Source organism: Phaenicophaeus curvirostris, chromosome 1 (assembly GCF_032191515.1).
Source record: "Phaenicophaeus curvirostris isolate KB17595 chromosome 1, BPBGC_Pcur_1.0, whole genome shotgun sequence".
NCBI lineage: Eukaryota > Metazoa > Chordata > Aves > Cuculiformes > Cuculidae > Phaenicophaeus > Phaenicophaeus curvirostris.
Window position 1 is genome coordinate 12,488,239 of NC_091392.1, and position 24,847 is coordinate 12,513,085.

A 24,847-nucleotide genomic window follows, 5' to 3' on the forward strand; every position below is an offset into this window, starting at 1 on the left:
GGTGGGAGGAGGGGAGGAGGAAGGGAGTGTTTTCAAGATTTGGCATTTGGTTTGATCACTGTCTCTAATTTCATTATCAAGTAATTTCCCTCAACACTCAGCAAAGATGTGCAAGTTTTTTATTAGAGATCTTACCATTCTGTACAACATTTACTGAGAGAGATAACTCTTTGTTTTTCAGAGCTTCCGTATGGCTGGGAGAAAATTGATGATCCCATTTATGGCACTTATTATGTTGAGTAAGTTCCCAAGTTCAATATTAAGTTGCTGTTAATATGTTGTAACCTCATACTAGTATCATCTGCAGTGCTTAGCCTGGCAAGGCATGGGTACAATTACTTGACGTTAAACAGAGGGCATACTAGGAATTCTCAGTCACCAATACAGCTAATATGTCCAAATATATTCTCTGTATTCCAAATCAGTGACTTACTTAGACATTCAATCATTCACTTTATCCAGGGTCTGATTTCATGGCATTGTTCCAGCTGATATCTATAAAAAGATCGTATTTGTTAAAGATATGTTGCATTTTCTATGTGTCCTTTGGCTATCCAGTGGTGTAAAGATCTTGTTAATCAACAAATAGATTAAAGCATAATCATCTTAGCTCAGTTAAGATCCTTTTCTGGGTAGTCCTTCCTTGCTGCAAATTGGATGCTTATACCATTTGTACTAGAAAGCAGGTTATTTATATGCTGCATATAAAATTTTAGCGATGTTGTGTATTATGTTGTACTTGAAATTGCAGCTGAGTACAAAAGAAAATAAATTTCTATTCTCATAGCACAATCATTGCTTTCATTTTTTCCCCAGATTTTATTTTACTTATGAAACAAGAAAAAAGGATTCTTACACTCTGCAAAGGGCAACAAAAAGCTTTATTTTTTTAAAGTAACAGGCAAAATCTTTTCTGTCCAGTTCCTACATGAAATGAGTAAGTCAGAGAAATTATTTTCTCTGCAGTGAATGAAAATTACACAAAGTGAATCTAGGTTCTCACTCTGCTCTCTACAGAAAGTATACAGCAGAGGAGGCAGAAATCACTGTACAGACAACACCTGAAAGGTTGGGAAAGTTCTATCCATTAATTTCTTTATTAAACAGGAGAGATCGTTAGAGAAAATGGCCCATGACCTAAAATCTCTGTTTAAAATCCTAGTACTTAAGTAGTGCATTTATTCCAGTTGTTTCATAAAAAATACAATATTTTAGTTTGTGTGTCACATTACTCCCTTGGTCTCTCAAATCCACACCAGCGCGTTGGCTGCAGTATCGCTCTGGACAGGTACTGGGGCTGCAGCTTTTCCAGGCCTCAGGATATGCTGCCATTGACATGCACAGGGCAGACCTGGACAGGGAGATCTAAAAAAAAAAAAAATCTGATTTCTGGAGGGCTGGAATATTTAAGATGCCCCTTTCTTTACTGCTATAACAGCAGCAGCTTGTGGAAGCCCACGCACTTTCACTAGCTCTCCTACAAAGCAAACAAACAAATGAAAACAATGTTTGGCCACTGCCCTGCTGGTTCCTTCTGTCCCATTCTCCAAAAGCAGGAACACCTGCTCTGCCTCTTTGTTCCCAGCTTGTTCCCTAGCCTCAGGAGAAAAAGCCACCAGCCCCATCTGCTTTGCTGCTCAGTCCAAATCAGCTTAGTCAGTCCAGGTTCAAGCAAAAAGACAAGTAAGTTTTTGAAGTCCCTACATAATGCCATTAAATTACCCTCTCTCTTTCTGCCCGAGTTCTTTTCTGAAGTCCCCAAGTAGCTAGGGGCTTCTCATATCACTTTGGACTTAACCCCCCTGAAGATTCCTGCATGTGCAATTATGCGGCTGCTGGGTCTCTGCCCCAGTGGCTTTTACTGTATTTTGGCAAGTAAAAGGTGTTGTACAACTTCTGTGCATTAAATCTCTTCCTGAGACCCTACTTTGTTGTTAGCACAGCCCAAGTCATCCTGGCACTGCTGAGGCTCACACTTCACTGCAGAGTCAGAAAAGGAACCAGTATTTATCTCCATTTCATGTCCATCCACAGGTAAACAGACACAAGGCACCAGGCCCAGGTGCTATTATGCAATTACGTACTTTAAGGCTGTCAGTGCCAAATTTATTAATCCTACCATAGAAAAGATGGTTGGAAAGACGTATCAAACCTACTGTAGGCTCAGAGGCTTTTAGAAATGGAATGGATGTTCACAGAATGGCATTAAAACTGTAGCCATACTAAGTTTATAAGGAGTTTTATAGTCACTAAAATCTAGCTGTACTTCAATTCACTGTCTGAGCTAAATAAATTTGAAACAAAGATTGCTTTCTATTTTTCATGCTAAAAAGTGGCAGTAGCACCATTTTTTTACTCCCAGTATGCAGCAGATGAGTACATTTTTAACTAGATGAAATCAGATTACAGCTTATGAACTTTCACACATTCAAGCCCAGTCCAACTTTATACACACTTCACTGTCTGTGAAGGAAGAGCTTATACTCTGCTCAATGAAATATTTGTATCTCGTGGGAAGTCTGTAAGGATGAGCAATGAGGCAGACAGATTCAAGTTAATCTTCGAGGACCAGCCATGCTCACCTCCGATATTTTGAGACCGGAGGAAAAGCTAGAAAAGAAACAAAGAAAGACCTCAAAGGTCTTGCTGGTAAAGTTAATAAAGATTAATCACAACATATTTGCAAGTTCTGTTAAAAACAGAAGGTCTCCAGTATAACTTCCGCTCTTAATCATGCATGAATGTAGGTGAGAGACATTATTAAAATTTTCATTTGCCTTGTTATGTAGGTTCAGGCTTCATTTGTGAGGTGTAGACATTTGATATGAATGAAAAGTGTTTGTTATACATGGGTTAACTTTCATGCAATTTTCTCTTAATTTATAAACTGAAAACTAGCAGCACTTAGCTGTGCAGGGCTATAGACAGAATGTGGCTATTGGAATGCGCTGGGTCTTTCCGCAAACTAATTTCCAAAAGATTATTTCCCCTTTAAGGCTGATTAACTAAAACACGGAGCTGAATTTCCAGGTGCGATCATGTTAATAGAAGATCTAAATTAGTCATACAGGTATTTATTCTGGAAAAATATACCACATTGACTTACAATTTCTGACAACATTCTGTTACTATTCAAATAGAAAAACTTAATTCAAGTCTTTTTGTCATTATAAAGTATTAGTAACGGAAAAATGTGAATATAAAGAGGAATTAGGCACTAACTAGTGCATTAGAATGTCCATCTTATAGGCGTCCCAATCATCAGAAATTCTTTGGTGGTTTATAGGCAACAATTTCAAATATAGAGTCACAAACTACCAAAAAATCCCTCATACATTAAAATAGCTAAGAAATAGGTTAAACTCCATCTGCTGCTGCACATGCTTAGATGTGCTACCATTTTGACAGGACTCAGGCCATCTACTGCAATCCTCATGCTAGGGATTACTGCCCATAAATCTCCAAAGAATGTGGTTTAGTTGTCTTAGGAACATCTAACATGAAACTCCATCACAAAAATAACTTATTCTGGCCACCTTCACTGATGAGATGGCATAATGGTGCCTGTGTCTTACAGGCTGGCTGGTGGTGAGAGTACAGACGCATAATACAAGAGACAGTATTTCGTCTTCACAGCTACATGCAGCTCAAAACCAAATTCTGCCTCTGAGGGGTTGTCCCTCTTCGGCATATGGTGAGCTAGCAGACCACAGCAGCACAAACTATCCCTTCTCTACAGGTGGAAATTCAGGGTTCTTAGGACTAGAAAGCAAACAAAAACTAGCATGAATTAGTTGGATTCTTATGAAATTAAAAATTAGAAATTAGTTTGATTCTTATGTTTGGATTGGGGTTTTATATTTGATATGCATCATAGAAAGTAAAGGAAAAAAGTGAAAATAGAAATGCTCACTGTATTGGATACTGTGAGCAATGAGCAATACATCCAAAATATATTTTAACCACAAAAGCACCTATATGTAACCATCTCTAAAACTTGCATTTAGCTTGTCTTGTTAAGGCCTAGGTTAGTAATACCTATTTTGAATGGCATTGAAGCAGCTAGGTGAAAGGCAAGAATGTCCTTTCAAGGGAACTACTTAGCTTAATAACTTCTTTCTCACGTAAACCCATCAGTAGCAATTTTTCCGATTTAGCCATGAAGCTGTATACCACATAAAATTGTATGAAAGGGAGGGGTTATGTCTCATCAGTCTAGAAGCATAAATCCAGTGTTACTGGCTGATAAGAAAGACTGATTATCAGTATAATTTTCTTTTCTTTGACTCCTCTTGGACACAATATTTAATGCAGTTGTTTGAATTTGCTGGAATTCTCACATTGTGCTTTAGAGACTGCACACTACCATAAAACACTCAAAATATGGGAATAAATTGGAGCTAAGAATTATTAAGATTGCACCAAAACCTTGAGGTGCTTCAAGTATCTCTTCTAGTCTTCTGCCTATTCTGATGGGACAAAAAAGTCATTTTCAACATAACCATTGCTGAAAACTTTTCTGTATAAATGAACTAAACCAAAACTTAAACTCTACTTAGAAACTGCAGAGAGACAGTGAATAACAGATACTATCTGTGATGTCAGTCCCACAGGAGCTGATGTTCTTTGAGCAATGGACTCATCCCATACTAGCTAAAATCCCATCTTTTTTTCATATCACAGAACCACATATAGATTATAACTGAGGTCTGCAAGACACTTCCTGCAGCACTGAGATGTGCCCTGCAATTACAGCATAACACTAAAGATCCTAAAAGCAGATCTGTAGTTTGATGTTGAATATTCATTACATTTGCATAAAAAGGCACAATAGATGTGGGAAACCCATGCTTTTCTGGAAGGACAGCTGATGAGCAGGGCAGGACACTTTAGAGCCTCTAAAATAAAAATTGATTCCTATGTTGAAGCCATTAACTCCACCCACTGAGCAGCAACCCTGTTTTTAATCTTATCAAATGCTAACATGAAATAAGCTAGGAATTTTAGCTCATATCTGCTATTGAAAGCTGTTTCATAATTTCACACTACTGCTTGTAAGAAACCTACAGATTTGAAGTCTGAAGTCCTGACATCTTTAATGCAGTCTAGTATTTGCTTCCAAACATACTCCTAGAATGCAGTTATATGTCAGAATTAATTTTGCTCACATAAAAAACTGAAACTCCTTTGGTCTTCCTTCCATCATGTGTTTCTAGGTTTGCTACAGACTAAGGTTCTGAGTGACCTGGCAGTTACAGCATGGTCTAACTAGGAAGCAAAAGCCTAGGAAAGGAAAGCCTGCAATCTTAAAGAGCCTGTCTGAAGAAGGAAAAAAAACAACAAGGACTTCTCTGTCTGCAGCATAAATTTACAAGAAAACTATTAATCAAAATTTTAGATTATGAGAGTGAGTTATCAGGCACTTGAATGAGTTATAGTTAACAAAGTAGCGACTCCAGGATTTATCACATTTACTTTCACTAAATCAAATATTCTTTTACATGACTGGAAATCTTTTCATTGCATTAGCTCTGGCAACTAAATCCTGCTTTTCCCATAGGACTTGCTGCCTTCCCTCTACCTCACTTCTTAATGGAAAGTCCACTTACTTTCTTTGAAGCAGTGCAGGATCTGAATCCCAAGGGACCTATGAAGTGCTTAATATGGCATAAAAGGTCATGTCAATATATATCGAAGGTATCCAACCCTTTTTAGGATCTGGGTTTCAAATTTTCCAGGTCCCTTCTCCAAGTCCTTAAAGCCCATGACTGGGATTAGACTTTCAGAACTCAATACATAGTAGCTCAGTAGGATCAAATAAGGAGTAACATATTTGAAAACCTGCCGTTCTTTACATATGTATTTAATTCCCCAGAACAATATTTGGAGTACAAAAGCCCTTTCTCTATTAGGTTCCTACCATGATCCTGTCACATGGAGTTATTCAGTGCAGCCTACTAAATTGTTTTGCCTTCTTCAAAAAACCTGTTAAACATGTCACAGGACAGGAATATTGGATTACCTATTGATTGATAAAGTGTACACTTTAAATTAAAGAATTAAAATCAAGGATATGGTGAGAGTAGGTAGTTAAGATAGTATTAAAATTCTAAACACAATACAGAAAATTAGTGGTGTAATGACATAATGACAGAGATGTATTTGCTGACCTGTTGTAGGAAAAGTAAAACATCAAGGAAAAATGTGTGCATTAACTTTTCTTATATTTCATATATTATCTATGTAGTTCTGATCTACCACACGACTTAGTTTCTGCAACATCTCGTTCTTCTGTAAAGCCGATCAGATATACACCGTAGAATTAAAAAGTAATCAATCATCTACATTTTATTTCCTGTGTTAGACTTATTCCTAAGCTGCAATTATATAAGCACTCTGTGTCCTAGGCTTTACCTTTTCTGTAAGTGATTAAGTAGTTTCACTTAATCGATAATAATACATAAAACTGGTTCAGATCCTCTGAATCATGCACAGAACAATGCTTGTACTAAAGATATGGAAAACCGTCATAGCATGCTTCAGCAGTACTGCTATTTAATATATAGTCACATAGATCAAAACCATTCACCTGTACTAGAGTTCAGCATATTGAAATGATAGGACACTTCTCGGTGCTGTTCATTATGCAAGCACTGGATTGTGCATTTCGCGTTGCCAACAAAATTATATGGAGTATAAGGGACACGCTTAGGCCCATTGGGTTTTCATAATGGTTTTGCTATCTAACCACACACACCTAAGTCACATACAGTATCCTACTGTGAAAATGATCATTTTCCCCAACTGAACCCAATTTTTAATCAAAACCAAATTTTTTCCAGCCACATAAATAGAAGAACACAATTTGAAAACCCTGTCCTAGAAGCAAAAAGGAAGCTACAGCAGCATAACATGCCCAACGCAGAACTTGGAACAAAGCCTATGCAGGCCCAAGGTTTCCGAGGTACAGTACCATGTCAGCTGTCTTAGTTAAGATGAAAGATCCTGCTCTCCTGTTTATGCAACAATAATTTCGTCATAGTCCGATTAAAACAATAGTGTTGCCAAATCTCACAATGCTATCACCTATCTCCTAGCATTTTTGCTTCCCTAAATGTCCAAGCTCCCAGAGTTGTAGGGCTCATGAGCCACATAAAATACTCTAAACATCAGAGGTACAGAGAAGAGGCAGAATAGTTGACCCTAGTGTTTCCTAAAGGCTGAGGAACAGAAAGCACAATAAAAGCCCCAAAGTAATTTTCTAAATAAAATGATAAATTCTATTTCTGGGAATGCATGACTCTCTTGAGCAGCCGAGGTTGGCAACACTGAAATAATTAATTGTACTTTCTCTAAATTACCATTAATTGATGTTTGGTATGTTTCTAAGCTAGCTCATCTAGCAAGCATCAATTAAGTTAAAAGCCTCAAGCACTGTGTTACAGGAGTTTACAAGAATGCAGCCTCTTGGTAACATAAAAATTAATGTGCTTAAAATGAGCTGTATGAGCACCAAACAGCATTGGTAGAGATGAATAAACCTTCATGTAAGGTTTTGGCCAGAGAATGAGGCTTGTTCTCCTTTGTAACAGTAGAAAGCTCCTCATCAACCTTACCTAGATCCAAACTCGCCCACCCGCGCCCCGCTCCCAAGAGGTCCCGCAGCGTGAATGACCTGTCCCAGTACCAGCGCGACCCCGCCGGGACGCGCAGGCTGCACGGTATGTCCTCCGCTGCCAACCAGCCTAGTACCACCACAGCTGGCACAGCATAGTTAAGTCACAACTTTTGCACCTTCCTTCCACCCTTCCTCACCAAGCACAGCACGAGAGAGGCATGGGGAGCCCCCGTCATCCACACTGCACACCGAGGCACGTGAAGGTTGCACAGCAGTTACATTTGTCGCTTGTTGGATGCCAAAACTCCATGTGTTTGGAGAGAAAAGCTCACCAAATATTTAGCACTGCTTATTAACATATGGAATAAGGGATCCATGGGATATTTTCGTTACTGGGGGTGGGAGGGAAGTTATGGAGAATGTATCACTTTGTAGACAAAACTGAATTTATAGATTAAGAAAGAGGTTTTAAAGTTACCTCGCAGATTATATTTATTGTTGTTATTATTTTAGCTACACAATATCTACTTCTAAATGTATCTCTAATATGAAAGAACATTTACAGTTCCCCACTTGTGGTTGGTTTGCCATAGATAAGAAACACACTTTAAGCTTTGTATTAATATAAGAGCTCACAAATTCTTTTTTTTCTGGAATGCTTGCACTCTTTATTTTCTTGATTTTCGTACACTGTCACCTGCTGTCAGCCGATATTGTCATCTGCTGTCCCCACTGTGTTGTGACTAGATCAGGACTTTTGTCTTTCTTGTTTGTGTTGACTGATGTAGAAAAACCGCTCTTCACCCGTGATGCATCACAGCTGAAGGGAACATTCCTCAGCACAACTCTTAAGAAAAGCAACATGGGGTTTGGATTTACCATCATTGGTGGGGATGAGCCGGATGAGTTTCTTCAGGTGAAGAGTGTAATTCCTGATGGGCCTGCAGCACAAGATGGGAAAATGGAAACAGGTAAGTAAGATGATTCCTCTGTCCTTTTACGTGAGAAGTCAAATGAGACATAGATTTCTTAGTCTTGCTCCCTCCAGGTACGCATACAATTTTCAATATCGTTTTCTGTGTTAATGTGTAAGATATATGACCTGTAAGATAAACTTTTCTGATAAAACTTTCTTGTGAATTTTTCTTACTAATAATACCAAAAAGCTTATTTTTTACCATCTCACAATATTTTAAGGGAGAAAAGATCTCTGCATTCCTACATAAAAATGGGATGTGATGTTCTTTGGTATGTAGGTTGTTTACTCAAGGGGAGTCTGTGCACAGAAAAAAAGAGACAGGCAGAGACAGAGAGACGGCACAGACTACTAAGTGCAAATCTGTTTCTTTAGAAAGGATGGGTTTGCAAAATAATTAAAGTCAAGCTTGATCCAACATTGTTCTCGTTAGAACTATCAAAACAATTTTTCAGTGTGGCATATGGACACATAGGCATCTGTGGCCTACTAATACAGAATCTGTGAAAACTGACTAAATAAAAGAAGCTTCCTCTGAAGAGATTTAAAGCTGCTCTTAAAATCTGGACCACTGCAGGAAATATTTTCATGTCCACAGATTGATAAAGATTGCAAAATGCTGTCTTAATGGTTTGGAGGATCACATCAGATCTATAGGTGGATGATACATTTTTGGAAGAAGATTAACTCAGTTTCCAAACCAGCTATCATCTCTCGTAGGAGACGACAACTGAAGAATAATAGAATAATTTCAGTTGGCCAGGACCTTCAGTCACCAACCTCCTGGTCAAAGTAGCTTGGATCAGGTTGCCCAGGGTGGGATCAGATTGCTCAGGGCTTCCTCCCTGAGACTTTAGGAAAGTTTACAGGACACAGTTTCCACAGCCTCTGTGGGCTCCTGTCCCAGTTGTTAACAATTCTCATGGTGAAGGTTTTTTGTTCTTTAGGTCCAGTCAGGATTTCCACTACTTCAACTGATTACCAGTAGCTATAGTCCTAAGTTACTGCAGCCCTGTCACAATGCACTATCTCTCTCCAGCAGTCCATCTTCCTCAGGAAACCAGTCATGTTGCACATTTCTGCTGGGATAGAAGAAATGCTAGTTTGGTATTTATGTTGTCTCTGCAGAGAACCAAGTTCACTGTGAAGATAAGAGAGTTTCATAGCCTGTGACAAATCACTGTGGTAACAGCAGCAGAGCAGGATCCATTTAATGTGTTATAGTACAGCACGCAGAGGCGCAAATAGTATGGGTGGAATAGTCCCAAGTGATTTTTCTGGAAATTTCCTTCCACACTTCTTTTGTTGCAGCAAAGGAATGATATGGACTATCATGGAATCATAGAATGGTTTGGGTTGGGAGAGATATTAAAGATAATCCAGTTTCAACCCCCCTGCCATGAGAAGGGACACCTCACACTAGACCAGGCTGCTCAAAGCCCCATCTAACCTGCTCTTGAACACTTCCAGGGAGGGGGCATCCACAACAGCCCTACGCAATCTGTTCCAGTGCCTCACCACCCACATCGTCAAGAATTCCTTCCTTATGTCTAATCTAAATCTTTCCCTCTCCAATTTAAAGCCATTCACCCTCATCCTGTCACTACGTGCCCTTGGAAAATGTCCCTCCCCAGCTTATTTGTACGTCCCCTTCAGGTACTGGAATGCTGCTATAAGGTCTTCCCACAGCCTTATCACCTTATGGGTGAGGAGAGTGGCTGCCATCGAAAACTGAAGCAAAACCAGTTGTTGAGTACCTCAGCCTTCTCCTCATCTGTTGGTAAAAGGTTGCCATTATTGTTCATTGTGGTGGTACACTTTCTTTAACCTTCCTTTTCTGGCTGACATTGCTGTAGAAGCCCTTCCCGGGGTCTAGTTTATCCTGTAGAACTCTCCAGGACTTTGTAAGTTAGAAGGGTGAAGGTTGTGAAAAATGTTATTTTTAAAACAATATAATTCACCTCAAGTCTTATATTACAGCCAGCATGATGTTGTTGATGCCAAACAGATAAACACATACTTTTTATAAAGAATTAAAATGCAAGAAAGATGTTGAATATAGATTGTTGGCATTAGTTTTATTTTTAAAAAAATAGTTTAAGAGCTTTTTAATTCTCCGTTCTTGTTGCCATTTTAACTTAATGCCATCTGGTTCCCAAAGACAATATAAAACTAACTGATTAAGTGAACAAAATATACAACAGACTTCCTCAAGTTCAGGAGATTTTAGTAACGTGGCCTTACATTTTTTTATAGTATTTTCATATTGCCTAATACACTGCATGAGAGATTTTTGGGTTTTGTCATGGTTTAGCATTCTCAGATCCATCACTGAAAGATATTTATCTGCCTATCGATCTGAAGTTTGGGCTGGTTATTGGTTAAATTGTTCATATGGAATTCTTTTCTCTGGAAAGGAGGGTATCCTTGCAACTTACCTGAATTTTCATGTTTAAATTTAATATGGTTATCATAATACTATTGATGGTGATTATTGCAGTCATGGATTGTGATGAGAATACATAGAAAAAATGTTCTTTAAAATGCATGGAAACAACATTGAATTTTTTGAGGTCATTAATTCAACTATATTAAGAATGGAAGACAGAAATGTACATTCAAATATTTAATCATCCATAATTATGTGAGCCCAATATGTACAAAATTACATCTCAGAACCAATTCTGGCCTCAAATGTCTTTATTTTTGAGGAAAGCGACTGTGTTCTGATTTAAAGTAATTAGAGGATCTCAGGCTAGATGTGGTGTCTAATGTGGCTTCTATGAATATTTGAAGTGATTTATAAATGTGATAATGGCAAACTGAAGAAAGATTTTTAAGGTCAGAATATTTATAAAAGCACTTTTCAGCAAAGTGCTTGTATGTCCTGATCCAATCCTTTCCACACTTACTGATGTAAGATTTCTCTCCCTATTCAGCCATTTTACAATCTAATCAACTGGAGGTATGAATACCTCCCAGATTCTGTCAATAGCATTTTGTTGATAAAGCTGTTCAAATCTTACATTTTCAAACTGTTTGAAATTATATATGTACCTTTTGTTTGTTAGTTAAGGAATCCCTGAATGATGAATACAACTTTGAAAATGTATTTAATTTATTCTTTTGACATGAACTTTGTGTTGTGCAATTTATGTGCACTCTGACTGTGATAACAGTCATAGGAGGCTTTGATGAATGGTCAAAAAAAAAAATATTGTGGCAGTAGGGCATCATAGCAGAAGGCTTGAGGACAATCTGTGAAGCAATCTAGGTATAAAGGATAACCACAGATCCTGATGCTCCCAGCTCTAGTACTACTCTGGAGCCTTTCCCTTGCAATTGTACTTCTTTGGGGGGACAAGTAATAAACAAAATCCTAGTGATTTAGGGCTGCATCAGTTACAGAGGGGGAAAAAAGGAGATAAAGGCACCATCTCCTTCATCTTACCTGGTCCTGGCCACAGGCTAAAGACGCCAGTGCTGTACTTTATCCTAACTGTTAAAGAAACAAGCTCATAGAAAACCTCATATTGTACCTTTAGTTTACTTCTCCAACCAAAATCTAATTTAGAGGTCAGATATAAATGTTATCTAAGAGAAGGGTGAATCTATGTTATTGTCACACTTTTAACACAATCACGTGCAGGTTTCAAAATGAAACAATTTTGGATTTCATCCCTTGGAACATGGAAGCAGCTGCCTGACAGTGACTTGGCATTGCTGTGATGCTATGAAACAATTAAAGCAGTGAGGCTAACCGAGTGCACTGAGATGGAACAAGAGATATCTGAGGTCCTGGTGATCTAACATCACCACTGCAGAGCCCAGTGCTGGTCACTAATAGGTAACTATAACTGTCCCAGTCCCACAACAAACCTCTCAAACAGATTCAGAACTACATCTCAGTGGATGAGTCAAAAGCAGCCAAAATTACATTCCTGATCCCATTTGCCAGATGTTTCTGAATTCCTGTGGGTTATTATGCCCTGATGTAAACCTAGCATCTGTGAGCTAATGGCTGTTAATAATACTGCAAATGCCTTTCTAGGACATGTTTTTGCATTTGGAGCTCGATCAAGCTGCTGGATCTGAACATTATACTCCACAGCTTCTCTGTCTACTTCAAGACAGCCTGGGAGCTGATACCACATTCTTTCCTGAGATGTTATGTTGCTGTGTCTTGTCTGAAGACTCATGTTGCCGATAAAAGAGTGTCTGCATCTAAGACACTGTATCCCATTAAAATGCTGAGTGAACATCACTGGTAAAAGACTGCATCTACATGAAAATATTTTTGTACAGCGGATGATTTTGAATGACTGCTGTTCTAAGGCAAGCAAAGATTTAGGCCTGCGGCTGAATCAGATAAAAGCTCAAGCTGCAAATGCAAAAACTTTCCTACAATTCTCAAGGTTATTCAATGGACTAGATAAACTGAAACACTTCCACATAATCAAGCTCGGGAAAGATTCTCACTCCGTGTATTTCAGCAAGTTCCAGTTCCTTTGGTGAAAATTTCCAGGAAACAGCTCAAAGAAATGCTGCGTGAGTGATTAACTGAGTCTGTTTATGACTCCTCCAACTAATGAATAGCTATGGTCATTGCAGGTTGAACTTTACAGAATCATATATACACCTATGATGCATTGTCATAGTTCAACAGCATGCATCGAGAAATGGGAAGCATGCTCTTTTAATTCATCTGCCAAGGATACACTTCACCAGTTCCAAGATGATACATCATCTGTAAGCAATACAGATTTGGGCTTTGTTTAGATGCTGTTCTCTCAGGAATCGTAGCTTCATTATATAAATGTATTCTAGAAATAAAAATTCATAAATTTAAGATAAGATTCAGCTAGCACAGATAGTTGTCTGTAAGGGAGATATATACACCTACCATACGAATAGACATCTGCCACTTCTAGATGACACTATTAGAATGAAACCTATACACTATAGATCTAGAGTCTAGAGATCAGTCCCACATTTACCATTCAGAATTTCTATTGCACCTGAGAGATCTCAAAAAGGAATGAGCCAGATGTTAGAAATACTGGAAAGAGCGACACATGGCGTTGCTACTATCCATGGGCATCTGATCAAAACCCATAAAAATCTTGTATACATGATAAATTATTCAAGCTGAAGTTACTCTAAGCAAATTGGAGAGACTGCACACATTAATCTACAAAGTCCTAAATATTATAATTCACTTGGATGAGGATAAAATTAAAATTAAATCCGTTATCATGTGACTGGCCCTATAATGTCACTAAGCTTAGGGAATAATTATCTATTCATCATTCATGTATATTTTTGCACAGTAAGGCTAATATCTAACAACCTCTGTAAAAAGCAGAGTACTCAAGACAGAAGGAATTGAGGACATCTGCAAAAGGGTGTGTTTTTACAAGTCCAAACAGATCCTTAGTTCACTTCTTTTTTTGTCCATTGTTAGTTCAGATGAACAAATCGTTATCTTGCCTAATGTCAGATCAGATGAGATGCTAGTTTTAGCAACACCAGAAAAGGTGAACTGTGTATGCACAAGGAGTGCCTTCAATCCAAAGAAGCAAATATGTCAAAACTTTTTTTAAAAAAAACCCTTGTTCTGGTAGTCATCTGGGAATATGAATACTGTCATAATTTCACTACTGAACTCAGCGTACTATGACCACACACTACTGTATCTATCTTCTTTTTCAAACAGCTCAAGGCCCTCTCGTGTGCCATCAGTCAAGATCCGTCTGACAATAATTGCTTTCACAGTATTCCCCCTTCATGGCAGCTGACTGTTTACCACAGTTGTCATCTTAAGAAGTTCAGTGGCCAGGAGCTCAGTAAGGAACTGGTCACACACATATGTAGGACTTTATTTCCATAATTCCAGAAGCTGGCTGAAATTTAATTAGCTAGTACATACCCTGCTGGTTCACAGCTGAGACGAGTAGGCATCTAGGGGCTGCTTTTTACTTTTTCTTTTCTTTGTGCAGTACACAGCATCCCACTTCAATCCACTCTATATTTCTCACCATAAAGGTTAATATATATCATATAGCATCATGAAGTTCAACAAGGCCAAGTGCAAGGTTCTACACCTGGATCGGGGCAATCCCTAATTTCAATACAGGATGGGAGATGATGTGATTCAGAGCAGCCCTGCAGAGAAGAACTTGGGGGTGCTGGTTGATAAGAAACTCAACATGAGCCAGAAACGTGCACTTGCAGCTCAGAAGACCAACTCTATCCTGGGCTGTATCAAAAGAAGTGTGGCCAGCACGTCAAGTGAGGTGATTCTGCCCCTCTATTCTTCTCTTGTGACACCTCATCTAGAATGCTGTGTCCAATTCTGGAACTGTCAACATAAGGATATGGAACAGGTCCAGAGGAGGGCTACAAAAATGATTGGAGGGCTAGAGCACCTCCTGTAGAAGGATAGGCTGAGATAGTTGGGGCTGTTCAGTCTGGAGAAGAGAAGGCTCCAAGGAGATATTATAGCAACCTTCCAATACCTGATGGGGGCCTACAAAAAAGCTAGGGAGGGACTGTTCACAAAGGCTTGTGGTGATAGGACTAGGGGCAATGAGTAAAAGCTGGAGAGGGGCAGATTTAGGCTAGACATAAGGAAGAATTTCTTCACTATGAGAGAGCTAAGGCACTGGAACAGGTTGCCCAGGAAAGTTGTGGCTGCCCCATCCCTGGAGGTGTTCAAGGCCAGGTTGGATGGGGCCTTGGGCACCCTGGTCTGGTGGGAGATGGCCCTGCCCATGGCAGGGGGTTGGAACTAGATGATCTTTAATGTCATTTCCAACCCAAAACATTCTGTGATTCTATGCACGCCAAAACTGTCTAAGAGGTGTCTCGGTAAAATTAACTCTGACTTTTGAGAATCTTCCCAAGATAGATTTAAGTAGTCTTGCTAGTTTCACAATTTTATCCTGAGTCTTTATGTAACCAGTGTTCTTTAAAGTGCAACTTTTTTTTTAAAGGTGAATAAATGTGAATCTTAGCTTAAAGCTTACAAGATAAAAGCTTTTAGCCGCTAATTGCAGAGGAAAACCCTGACGTATGAACACATTATACTTAAGAGGCTTCAAACAGAAAGCAAAGAAAAAAACTCCAATTTTACTGTTTATTTTTATTATGTATTGAAACTGTCCCTTTAGCTGAGGGAAGGGATATGACTTGTGTTTTGAATGCTTAACGGTGACGGTAAAAATAATACTTGCATTTTAGGAATATTAACAGCAATTAAGAACTTGGTAGCAGAAAGATATTACTCTTTTTCAATCCCTGTTTTCTTTCCTATTTTAAAGTAGGCAATTCATTGAATTCTGCATATAAACAGATAAACCAGAAGATAGCCCTCAAGTTGCTGGAAATTTTTAGTACTTGTACTAATTTTCCTAATATTATTTTTCCATTATAATTTCTGTTTCTTTTTATTGCTTTCATATAAAACAAACTTGCTTCAGTAGTCACAGTGATATCAGTAAATTGCTTTTATGTTAATCAAAGACCTAGGAAAATTGTCCATTTCCTTAAAAAGTTACTGAATTCTAATCTTCATTTAGTGTTTTCTTCATATTTTTATTGGTTTGGTGCTCACTAAGTTGTGAGGTACTCATTGAATGATAACCAGACCAGAGATGAGCCTAGATTAAAAGTTTGTATCCATATTTAGTATACCACATACTGTTACTGTCTATGTCTTTGCGTGCATCTTGTCAGAATTTTTGGTTGGCTGATGTGATATTCAGAAGCCTTGTGTTCCCGCCAAGGTGCAGAGAATCCGTATGTTACTATCTGTTCTGCCTGATACGGTGTTACAGCTTGAGTTCATGCTGCATATCTATCAAGCTACTGAGCATTCATTAAGCACAGCATCCAAATCTTTCCTATTAAAAGCACCCCACTTTGCATAAATATTCCTCGAGGTATGAAGACAGCTATTGATTCTTTTTAGCCTTGTCATTTCGCTGTTCCCTTGAAGTCTTCAATTCAAATTTTTTATACAAACTGGAAGAGCAATAAATACAGAGCATCTAACTTGAATTTCAAAACACTTCTGAAAACAGACAGCATTTTCTTTAGGTCACAGGAATAATTAGAAAAAATTCTTAGGAATGTCTTCAACTCACACATTGTCTTTATTCATGCGATGATATTATTTCTTCATTACTAGTATAAATGGTACTTGGTGGTCTCTGATTACATACCTTGGGTTTTATCCCTGAAGTCTGCCATAATTTAAACATTTTGGAAATCTTCTGTTTCAAGCTTTAGGCTCAGTACCTCAGTTCGAGGTGGTTCAAAGCATCATATTAAGGAACAGAGATCCCCAAGTACAGTGTCAATAGGGAGGAAAAGGTTGCTTCCAGCACAGAACTGAGTCTGCCAGTGTTTGGGTTTCAATTCAGTTGTATAAACATAGGTGTCCGGAGCAATTAAAATTGCCAGAGATTCCATCTAGCCTTCTCCTGCCTTTCTAGGCAGGAGTCTGTTTTAAGTACTGTGTCATACCTGCAAGTCCCATATGAATATTTCACATTCTTCCTTCAGTCCCTTAAGAGGACTGTGTTAATAGACTACTTTATTTTTCCTTATCATATACTACAGCAAGCTGTGATTGATCCATTACTGTAATAGTAACCCTTTTCTGACAATTTTAAGGATATTTGTTTCCCCTAGCCTAATTCAAAGCTCACACTTGTGGTTTTATGAACACTTAAAAGAAACAGCAAAACACCCTTTGAACTGAATAGGCTTAATAACGACATTATAAGAAATATGATGGTTGAGTTCACCCATATACTGGTGATTAAAATTCATTTTCATCACCAGCATTTATAATATCTTGGTTTAGATATTATTGGTACTCATAACATATATACCGATGTTAGGATTGAATAATATATGTAACTAGTTTTCTTTTCTATAGTAACTCTTCTTCGAAATACTCATGTTTCTTCAAGTCCTGATAATGCACAGAAATGCAGCCGGAATCTAAAAAGAACAGTGATCTTTCACTTTGCTTTGATGAAATCCATATTTATACACAAGAGACAGCTTGTAGTATGCACAGCTTATGACACTCATTTCATTTTGAAATAAATTCATGTTTGTTGACACTATCTGTGTCCATCAGTCCTAAGAATGATAATATCAGCTTGCTATGTGAAAGAGTAAAATATTGGACATGAAAATAGGTGAAGTTCTGGGTTATGTAAATATGCTGTGCAGCATTCTGCAGGAAAGAATATATAAGCAGATCTACTTATATATGGTAAATTCATTCTAATGATTAATCCATTACAGCAAATCTTCCAGCACCAACCATATTAAGCAGTGCAAGTAGGAACAGGTAAACTAGGAAGAGTATAGAGACACTGCCCAGTTGTGTAGGGATGGGGTCAGGAAGGCCAAGGCACAGCTGGAGCTGAACTCGGCAAGGGGAGTGAAGACTAACGAGAAGGGCTTCTACATGTACATCAAACAGAAAAGGAAGGTTAAAGAAAGCATACCCCAACTGAAAATGGTGACCTCGTATCAACAGATGAGGAGAAGGCTGAAGCACTCAACAACTGGTTTTGCTTCATTCTTCACTGGCAGCCACTCTACTCACCCCTCTTGGGTCAATGGACAAGAAGATGGGGACAAGGGGGCTATAGTCTCTCCCACTGCAGGGGTGGATCAGGTTCATGACTACCTGAGAAACCTGAACTTATTTAAGTCTATGGGACCTGACTAGATGAATCCCAGACTCCTGAGGAAATTGGCTCATGTGGCTGCCAGGACATTCTCCACAATATCTGAAAAGACATGGCAGTCAGTAGAAGTCCCTGGGGACTGGAAGAAGGGTAACATTGTGCCCATTTTTTAAAAGGGTGGAAAGGATGACCCTGAGAAGTACTGACCTGTCAGCCTCACCTCTATGCCTGGGAAGATCATGGAACAGATCACCCTAGAAGCTATGCTAAAGCACACAGAAAATTCTGTATGGCTAACCTAGTGGCTTTCTACGATGGGGTAACCACAGCAGTGGACACAGGAAAAGCAATGGATGTAATCTATCTGGACTTCTGTAAAGCCTTTGTTATGGTCCCCCACAAAACGCTTTTCTCTGAACTGAAGAGATATGGATTTGATGGGTGGACTGTTTGGTGGATAAGGAATTGGTTAGATGGCCGCATTCAGAGAGTAGTGGTCAACAGCTCGATGTCCAGATGGAGATCCGTGACAAGTGGTATCCCTTACAGATCTGTACTGGGACAAGAGCCATTTAATATTTTCATTGATGATCTAGAGAGTGAGATCAAGTGCATCCTGAGGGATTTTGGAGATGAAACCAAGCTGAGCAGTGCAGTTCTCACAACAGAAGGATGGGATGTTATCCAGAGGGACATGGACAAGCTGGAGAAGTGGTCCTATGAGAACCTCACGAAGCTCAACAAGGCCAAGTGCATGGTCGTACTCCCAAGTCAGGGCAATCTGTGGTTTCAGTACCAGCTGGGGTATGACGTGATGGAGAACAGCCCTGCAGAGAAGGACTTGGGGTTGCTGATTGATGAAAAGCTCGGCATGAGTCAGCAATGTGTGTCACAGCCCCGAAGGCCAACCGTATCCTGGGATGCATCAACAGAAGGTTGGGGGAGGTGATTCTGCCCCTCTATCCCATTCACGTGAGACCCCATCTGCAGTATTGTGTCCTGGAACTATCAACATAAGAAGGATATGGAACTGTTGGAACAGGTCCAGAGGAGGCCTACAAAGATGATCAGAGGGCTGGAGCACCTCTGCTATGAGGGGAGGCTGAGAGAGTTGAGGCTGTTCAGCCTGGAGAAGAGAAGGCTGTGGTGAGACGTTATAGCAGCCTTTCAGTACCTGAAGGGGGTGTACAAATAAGCTGGGGAGGGACATTTTCCAAGGGCATGTAGTGACAAATCGCGGGGGAATGGCTTTAAATTCGAGAGGGAAAGATTTAGATCAGGCATTATGGAGAAATTCTTGATGATGAGGGTGGTGAGGCACTGGAACAGGTTCCCCAGGGAAGTTGTGGATGCCCTCTCCCTGGAAGTGTTGGATGGGGCTTTGAGCAGCCTGAGCTAGTGGGAGGTGTCTGTTCCCGTGGCAGGGGATTGAAACGGGATGATCTTTAAGGTCCTTCCCAGCCCAAAACGTTCTATGATGCTATTCTCTGATAAGAAAAACAACTCTGTCTCTATGGACAAACACAACACAAACTATAAACACAAGATTTACACACTCTGTTTCACCTAAGCCACCAGTCTAGGTGTCTGTATCAAGAATAAATGGAGATCTGCTATAAAGTGCCATATCTTTAGGAAAGGATGAGAACATACAGAAATCAAGAAACATGTTAAAGTAACATATAAAAGGGGAAAGGTGAAAAAGCAGAGAGAATATTCAGAACATGAATTATTCAAGTATATGCAGACTTAATTTCCTATTAATTTAAGGTCTGACTCCATGGAAAACATGGCCAAAAAAGGGCAAAAGCATAGAGAAGGACAACTATGTCTCACATCTTGTAGTATGCAAAATACAAAGGCAGAAGAAATGTTAAATCATTTTTTTCTGTCTATTGTCACATACTAAGATACTTTTATCCCATTTTACACTTCATACTGTCATACACCAAATTTGTCTGTATGACAAGTCGCAGAAGCCCATAAATTCATTCTTCAAACTGAACTCTGTCTACAGATTCTGCTATTAGGATATTTAACATGGGCCAGGAGATGATAAAGATGTTGTCATAATCCTCACATTTATTAAGACTATTTTATATTGTAAGTTCTGCAAGTTGCCAGTTGAGTAAGCAGTGTGCAATGAACTCGGAGCCTGCCAAAAATGCTGCAGTTGCAGAAATAACTTTTCTCCTATCAAATATAATTAACATCTGTCTTGCATGATTTGGCTATTTGTATGAAGAGACAAAAATATACATTGAAAATAATACTCGTCATCTCCTCATGTACCATTTCATTCCATAAATAATGATGTTTTATTGCTTAACAAGAAGAATGATCTGGGAGTGGGGAAAGAGCTTCTTTCTGGATAAATAGATGACAGGGAAAGGGAGAACTTTGTATTGCTTTAACAAAATTAATAATCTAGAACTGTACTTTTCAATATCATCAGCCTTACCATGTTCATTTTTCTTTTAATTTTGTTGGTTTGGCACAACAGCTTTTATTATGTTGTTCAATTATCAAAACAAAAAGTAAATATTTAGATGAGTTTCAGTTTTTTTTCATTTCCTATTAAAAATTAAATAGATTAAGAATGCATAATCACCTCTCTGCCTTCACATTTGTGCAACAAAATTCAATCTCCATCTGTATTAAAATCTGAGAATTCAGAAATTCGGGATTTTATTTAGAGTCATAGAATCATAGAATAGTTTAGGTTGGGACTCTAAAGATCATCTAGTTCCAACTCCCCTGCCATGGGCAGGGACACCTTCCACCACATCAGGGTGCTCAAAATCCCATCCAACCTGGCTGTAAACACCTCCAGGGATGGGGCAGCCACAGCTTCCCTGGGCAACCTGTTCCAGTGCCTCACCACTCTCATAGTGAAGAAATTCTTCCTTATGTCTAGTCTAAATCTGCCCTTCTCTAGTTTATATCCATTGTCCCAAGTCCTATCACTACAAGCCATTGTAAACAGTCCATCTCCACCTTTCTTGTAGCCTCCTTCGGGTACTGGAAGGTTGTTATAAGGTCTCCTTGGAGCCTTCTCCAGGCTGAACAACCCCAACTCTCTCAGCCTGTCCTCATAGCAGAGCTGCTCCAGCCTTTAACTGTTCTTTAATCACAAATTCTGAAGTAAAAATGTAAAGCAAATTATAAACCCTGTGAACATTTAAGAAACAATTAAGTAATTGCTTTTAAGATACAGTTTCTGCTGCATATATATAATGGGAGAGATCTTCTTCAACAGCAAATATTTCACTTGACAAATTGGTTTACATGTCTGTACCAGAATTTCCCCATCCAGAAGGAGAACTCTTTGTTTTAGAACTTTTTAAAGTAATTATTGCAGTTAGCAACTCCCATCATAACTACCACAAATGTTACTGGAATGAAGTCTAATGGAGTTCAGCTCAAGATATTTGGGCTGACTCCTGCATATGTCCAATTCTGCAGTGTACGTTAAAACAGAAGTTTTAATCAGATGAGATCAAGTTTTTGTCAGTGTTCTGAGTTTCTTTTTTAATGCATGGTATAAAGTAAAACCATCCAGAGTTACATTAGAGAAGAAGAAAAATTTCCAGGCATATAAGTCATATTCCAGGAGCTTTGTGGACCTTTGACTAATGGGGGTTACAGAGACATTTCAGGCAATTTTGTTCTGAGTCACTTCCAAAGCATCTTTCACTGTCTGTTGCTGGAATCATATTACCATGAGTTCACCTCTTGCCTGACCCTGTTTAGCTGTTCACATAGCCTTTCTAAGAAAAGCAAAGTTTATTCAAGCACTTATGCAACTGTCTCTTTGTAATTGATGATTCTGACATTTTAAAAAATGGTTTGTTTGTTTAAAAAGCTCTAATGAAAATTTCTTGATAACACAAGGAGCGCTTTTCAAACCAGTAGGCAGGCATGAAGTTAATCCAGATGAAAAGTGAGAAGCCCCTGGAAAATTTCATCCAGCCTTTCCTCTCTGCACCCTACAAATATCTTCTCTCCTCCAGCCCTCACATAAGTGGGATATTTACTCTTGATTCAGTGAAGTGAGGTGGAGGGTCAGTAGAGTTCGAGATGCAGTACTGCTCCTAACTGCCCTAGGCAGGGAAGTGGTGCCAAGAGAGCAGAGCCAAATTCCCCTAAATGCCGCTCCTCCATCATGCCTGGGTACACGAAGATGCAGGGACTAAATACAGGAGCTAGATGAATTCTTGGTGACTAGACTCGGGAGATTACTAAATTGCAGGGGGAGAAGAGGGTCTCTAGAGTCTAGGTGCTACAATGAGAGAAAACAGACTGTATTAGGATTCGCTACAGCTGATGATGTGACAATTTTTCTTCTGCATGGAGGCAGGGAGAAAAAGAGTTATTTTATGCTCAGAGATGGCTGGAGAGTGGGTGTTTATATGTGTGTGTGTGTATGTGTGTGTGTAGAAGGAGGCAGGAGAGGGGAGGGCAAGGTACCAAAGAAAAGAGGAGCTCTGCAAGAAAGGTCTGAGAGGATGATGTGAGTATAGATTTTTTAAACACTGGCACTTTCACTCTTTTTAAATATTTTGCTTTCTTCTTCAGCTCCTAATGGAAGTAAATTAAAATATTTTCCACATTTATGTCTTCGCAGTTTTTATATCATTTTAGAAGGCTGCTTTATTTTAAGGGGGTTTTGTTCTAACGTAGACAAGAGAAGTTAAATATACTGTCATTTTACCTCTGGTTGTTTTCCAGACAGGTTAGAATGGCAGCATCATTACTCAGAGTTCAAAAATACCTTTCTGTTCTCCCATTAGATTATTTTCAGCAATCTGTTTCATCTGTCTTATTCCAATTATTTTCTGTATATCCGACAGAGTATGTTTTTTAGGCCAAACTTGATTGCATCAAAAGGAAATGCAGTTGACTGTTATATAAGAGATTCAAGTGTTTCTAGTGCAATTCCTACTTATTTAAAAATAGTTTTGAATTGTTTCAGGAAATAGGGATAATAGTAAGAATTGGACTTGAACAGCTATTCATGTTAAAAATGCTACTCCATCCAAGGTACCAAGCTGATAGTTTTTTATTTTAAAGTGTACAGTGTTGTAAATACTATCTTTCAGTAGTCTGTTCAGTTCTGAATGCTGAATTGTGATATTTTAAACATATCATCTGCAACAAGATTAATGAATTCTGTTTTGCTAGAGTAAAATATATGTCATTTCAAGTCAACTAGAGGTAACATTTTTCCAAAAAATGTTTTTTCAAGTTCAGACTGAAAATAATACGAGCTTAAGAAAATTCAGTGAAGAAAGAAAAACGTAATGTTTCTAATGTTTAGAGGGTTTTTTTTTAATTTAACTATTCTAGCAACATTGCCACAAACTGGCAATTTCTTTTAGTTAACTCCAACCTAGAAAAAATGTCTCAGAAAATGCATAGTTGTATGTCTAATCTCTTTTTACAAGCTATATATTAGCTTTCTGTTTACCAAAGCTCCTAATAATAAGAAATTTCTTAAAGCCACTAGAAAACAATGGTATGAATATAATATGTAATGCAGGTATTGGATGTATCTGAAAGTGTTAAATAGTAATATAAAACTGGGTATAATACTAACAGCAAAAATTGAACGTGTATGATGAAGTGCTTTTATGTGTATGCCTGTGGGTAGGTGCACTGAAGTTGTATCTCTGTGTAAGATATAATATGCATGTGTGCCTATATATATTTATATATATAATAGCAACAACATTTAGTCCATTTTAGAAAAAAAATGCAATTGTTTATAGAAACTGGGGGAGGTAGATGAACTAATATCAAATATTCTTATAGATACATCACTGGGCAGCTGCATGCCACAGAGCAGTCACTTTTACAGTGGTCAGCCTTGTCCAAGGAATGTGGATTTTGACTTTCCCATGTAGAAGTACATCTACATGTAGATACTGCCTTATTTTGCATTTGGTGTATGTTACAATAAGGAGCTAATTTTCTTTCACTATGAATTCTGTGTGGTCCTTTATCATGAGTTTGACAGAAAAAGCCAAGCTTTCCCTGATTTGAGTATCTACCAGTTAAGTGCAGGTGTGACACTGGCCACAGAAATCAACATCAATCCTCTCTCTCTTTCTTTCTGTCACACATAACTGGAATACAGCTGAGAGGAAGAGCCAGACCATTTGCAGGGTAAAGGAAGGACTTGAATGAAGACACTAAAGCAAAGGATAAAATACAAAGTGTTATCTCAACAAAGACTGTATTGAAATCTATTTGTACAATGCAAACACATCAAATGCATGTAGTTAACCTTTGATCTATCATTTTCCAGATTTGAAAGTTTTCTTCTTGGGTGTGTAATAGATAACATAAAGGAGACTTGAAACAATCCAATTCCAGTAAAGACTGGAAGCAGAGAGTCAGTTTGTTGAGTCAATGCCTAATAGGTCATATATGAAAGCAGCCCTATCCAGTTGATAATGAGAGTGGTGCATAATACTGTTTCCACTGACTTCAGCAAGAATTTTACTCCTCCTTACAGTGGCAAGAAGTTCTTCT

The 24,847-nt window shown here is 38.6% G+C and overlaps 2 protein-coding genes across 17 annotated transcripts in view; both read left to right on the forward strand.

Moving 5' to 3' along the window:
• The window catches only part of MAGI2 (membrane associated guanylate kinase, WW and PDZ domain containing 2), a 741,259-nt gene that overhangs the window by 580,949 nt on the left and 135,463 nt on the right, over nt 1-24,847 (forward strand). For 11 of the 16 annotated variants that reach the window (XM_069878960.1, XM_069877803.1, XM_069878147.1 and 8 more), the window contains 4 exons: nt 182-239; nt 6,843-6,964; nt 7,593-7,721; nt 8,407-8,589. In XM_069878960.1, coding sequence (XP_069735061.1) covers nt 182-239; nt 6,843-6,964; nt 7,593-7,721; nt 8,407-8,589 — 492 coding nt within the window. The remainder of the gene's footprint in view (nt 1-181; nt 240-6,842; nt 6,965-7,592; nt 7,722-8,406; nt 8,590-24,847) is intronic. The other 5 variants (XM_069879041.1, XM_069878303.1, XM_069878379.1 and 2 more) reach the window with 2 other exon arrangements.
• The window catches only part of TMEM60 (transmembrane protein 60), a 322,734-nt gene that overhangs the window by 57,826 nt on the left and 240,061 nt on the right, over nt 1-24,847 (forward strand). The gene's annotated exons all lie outside the window — the stretch shown is intronic.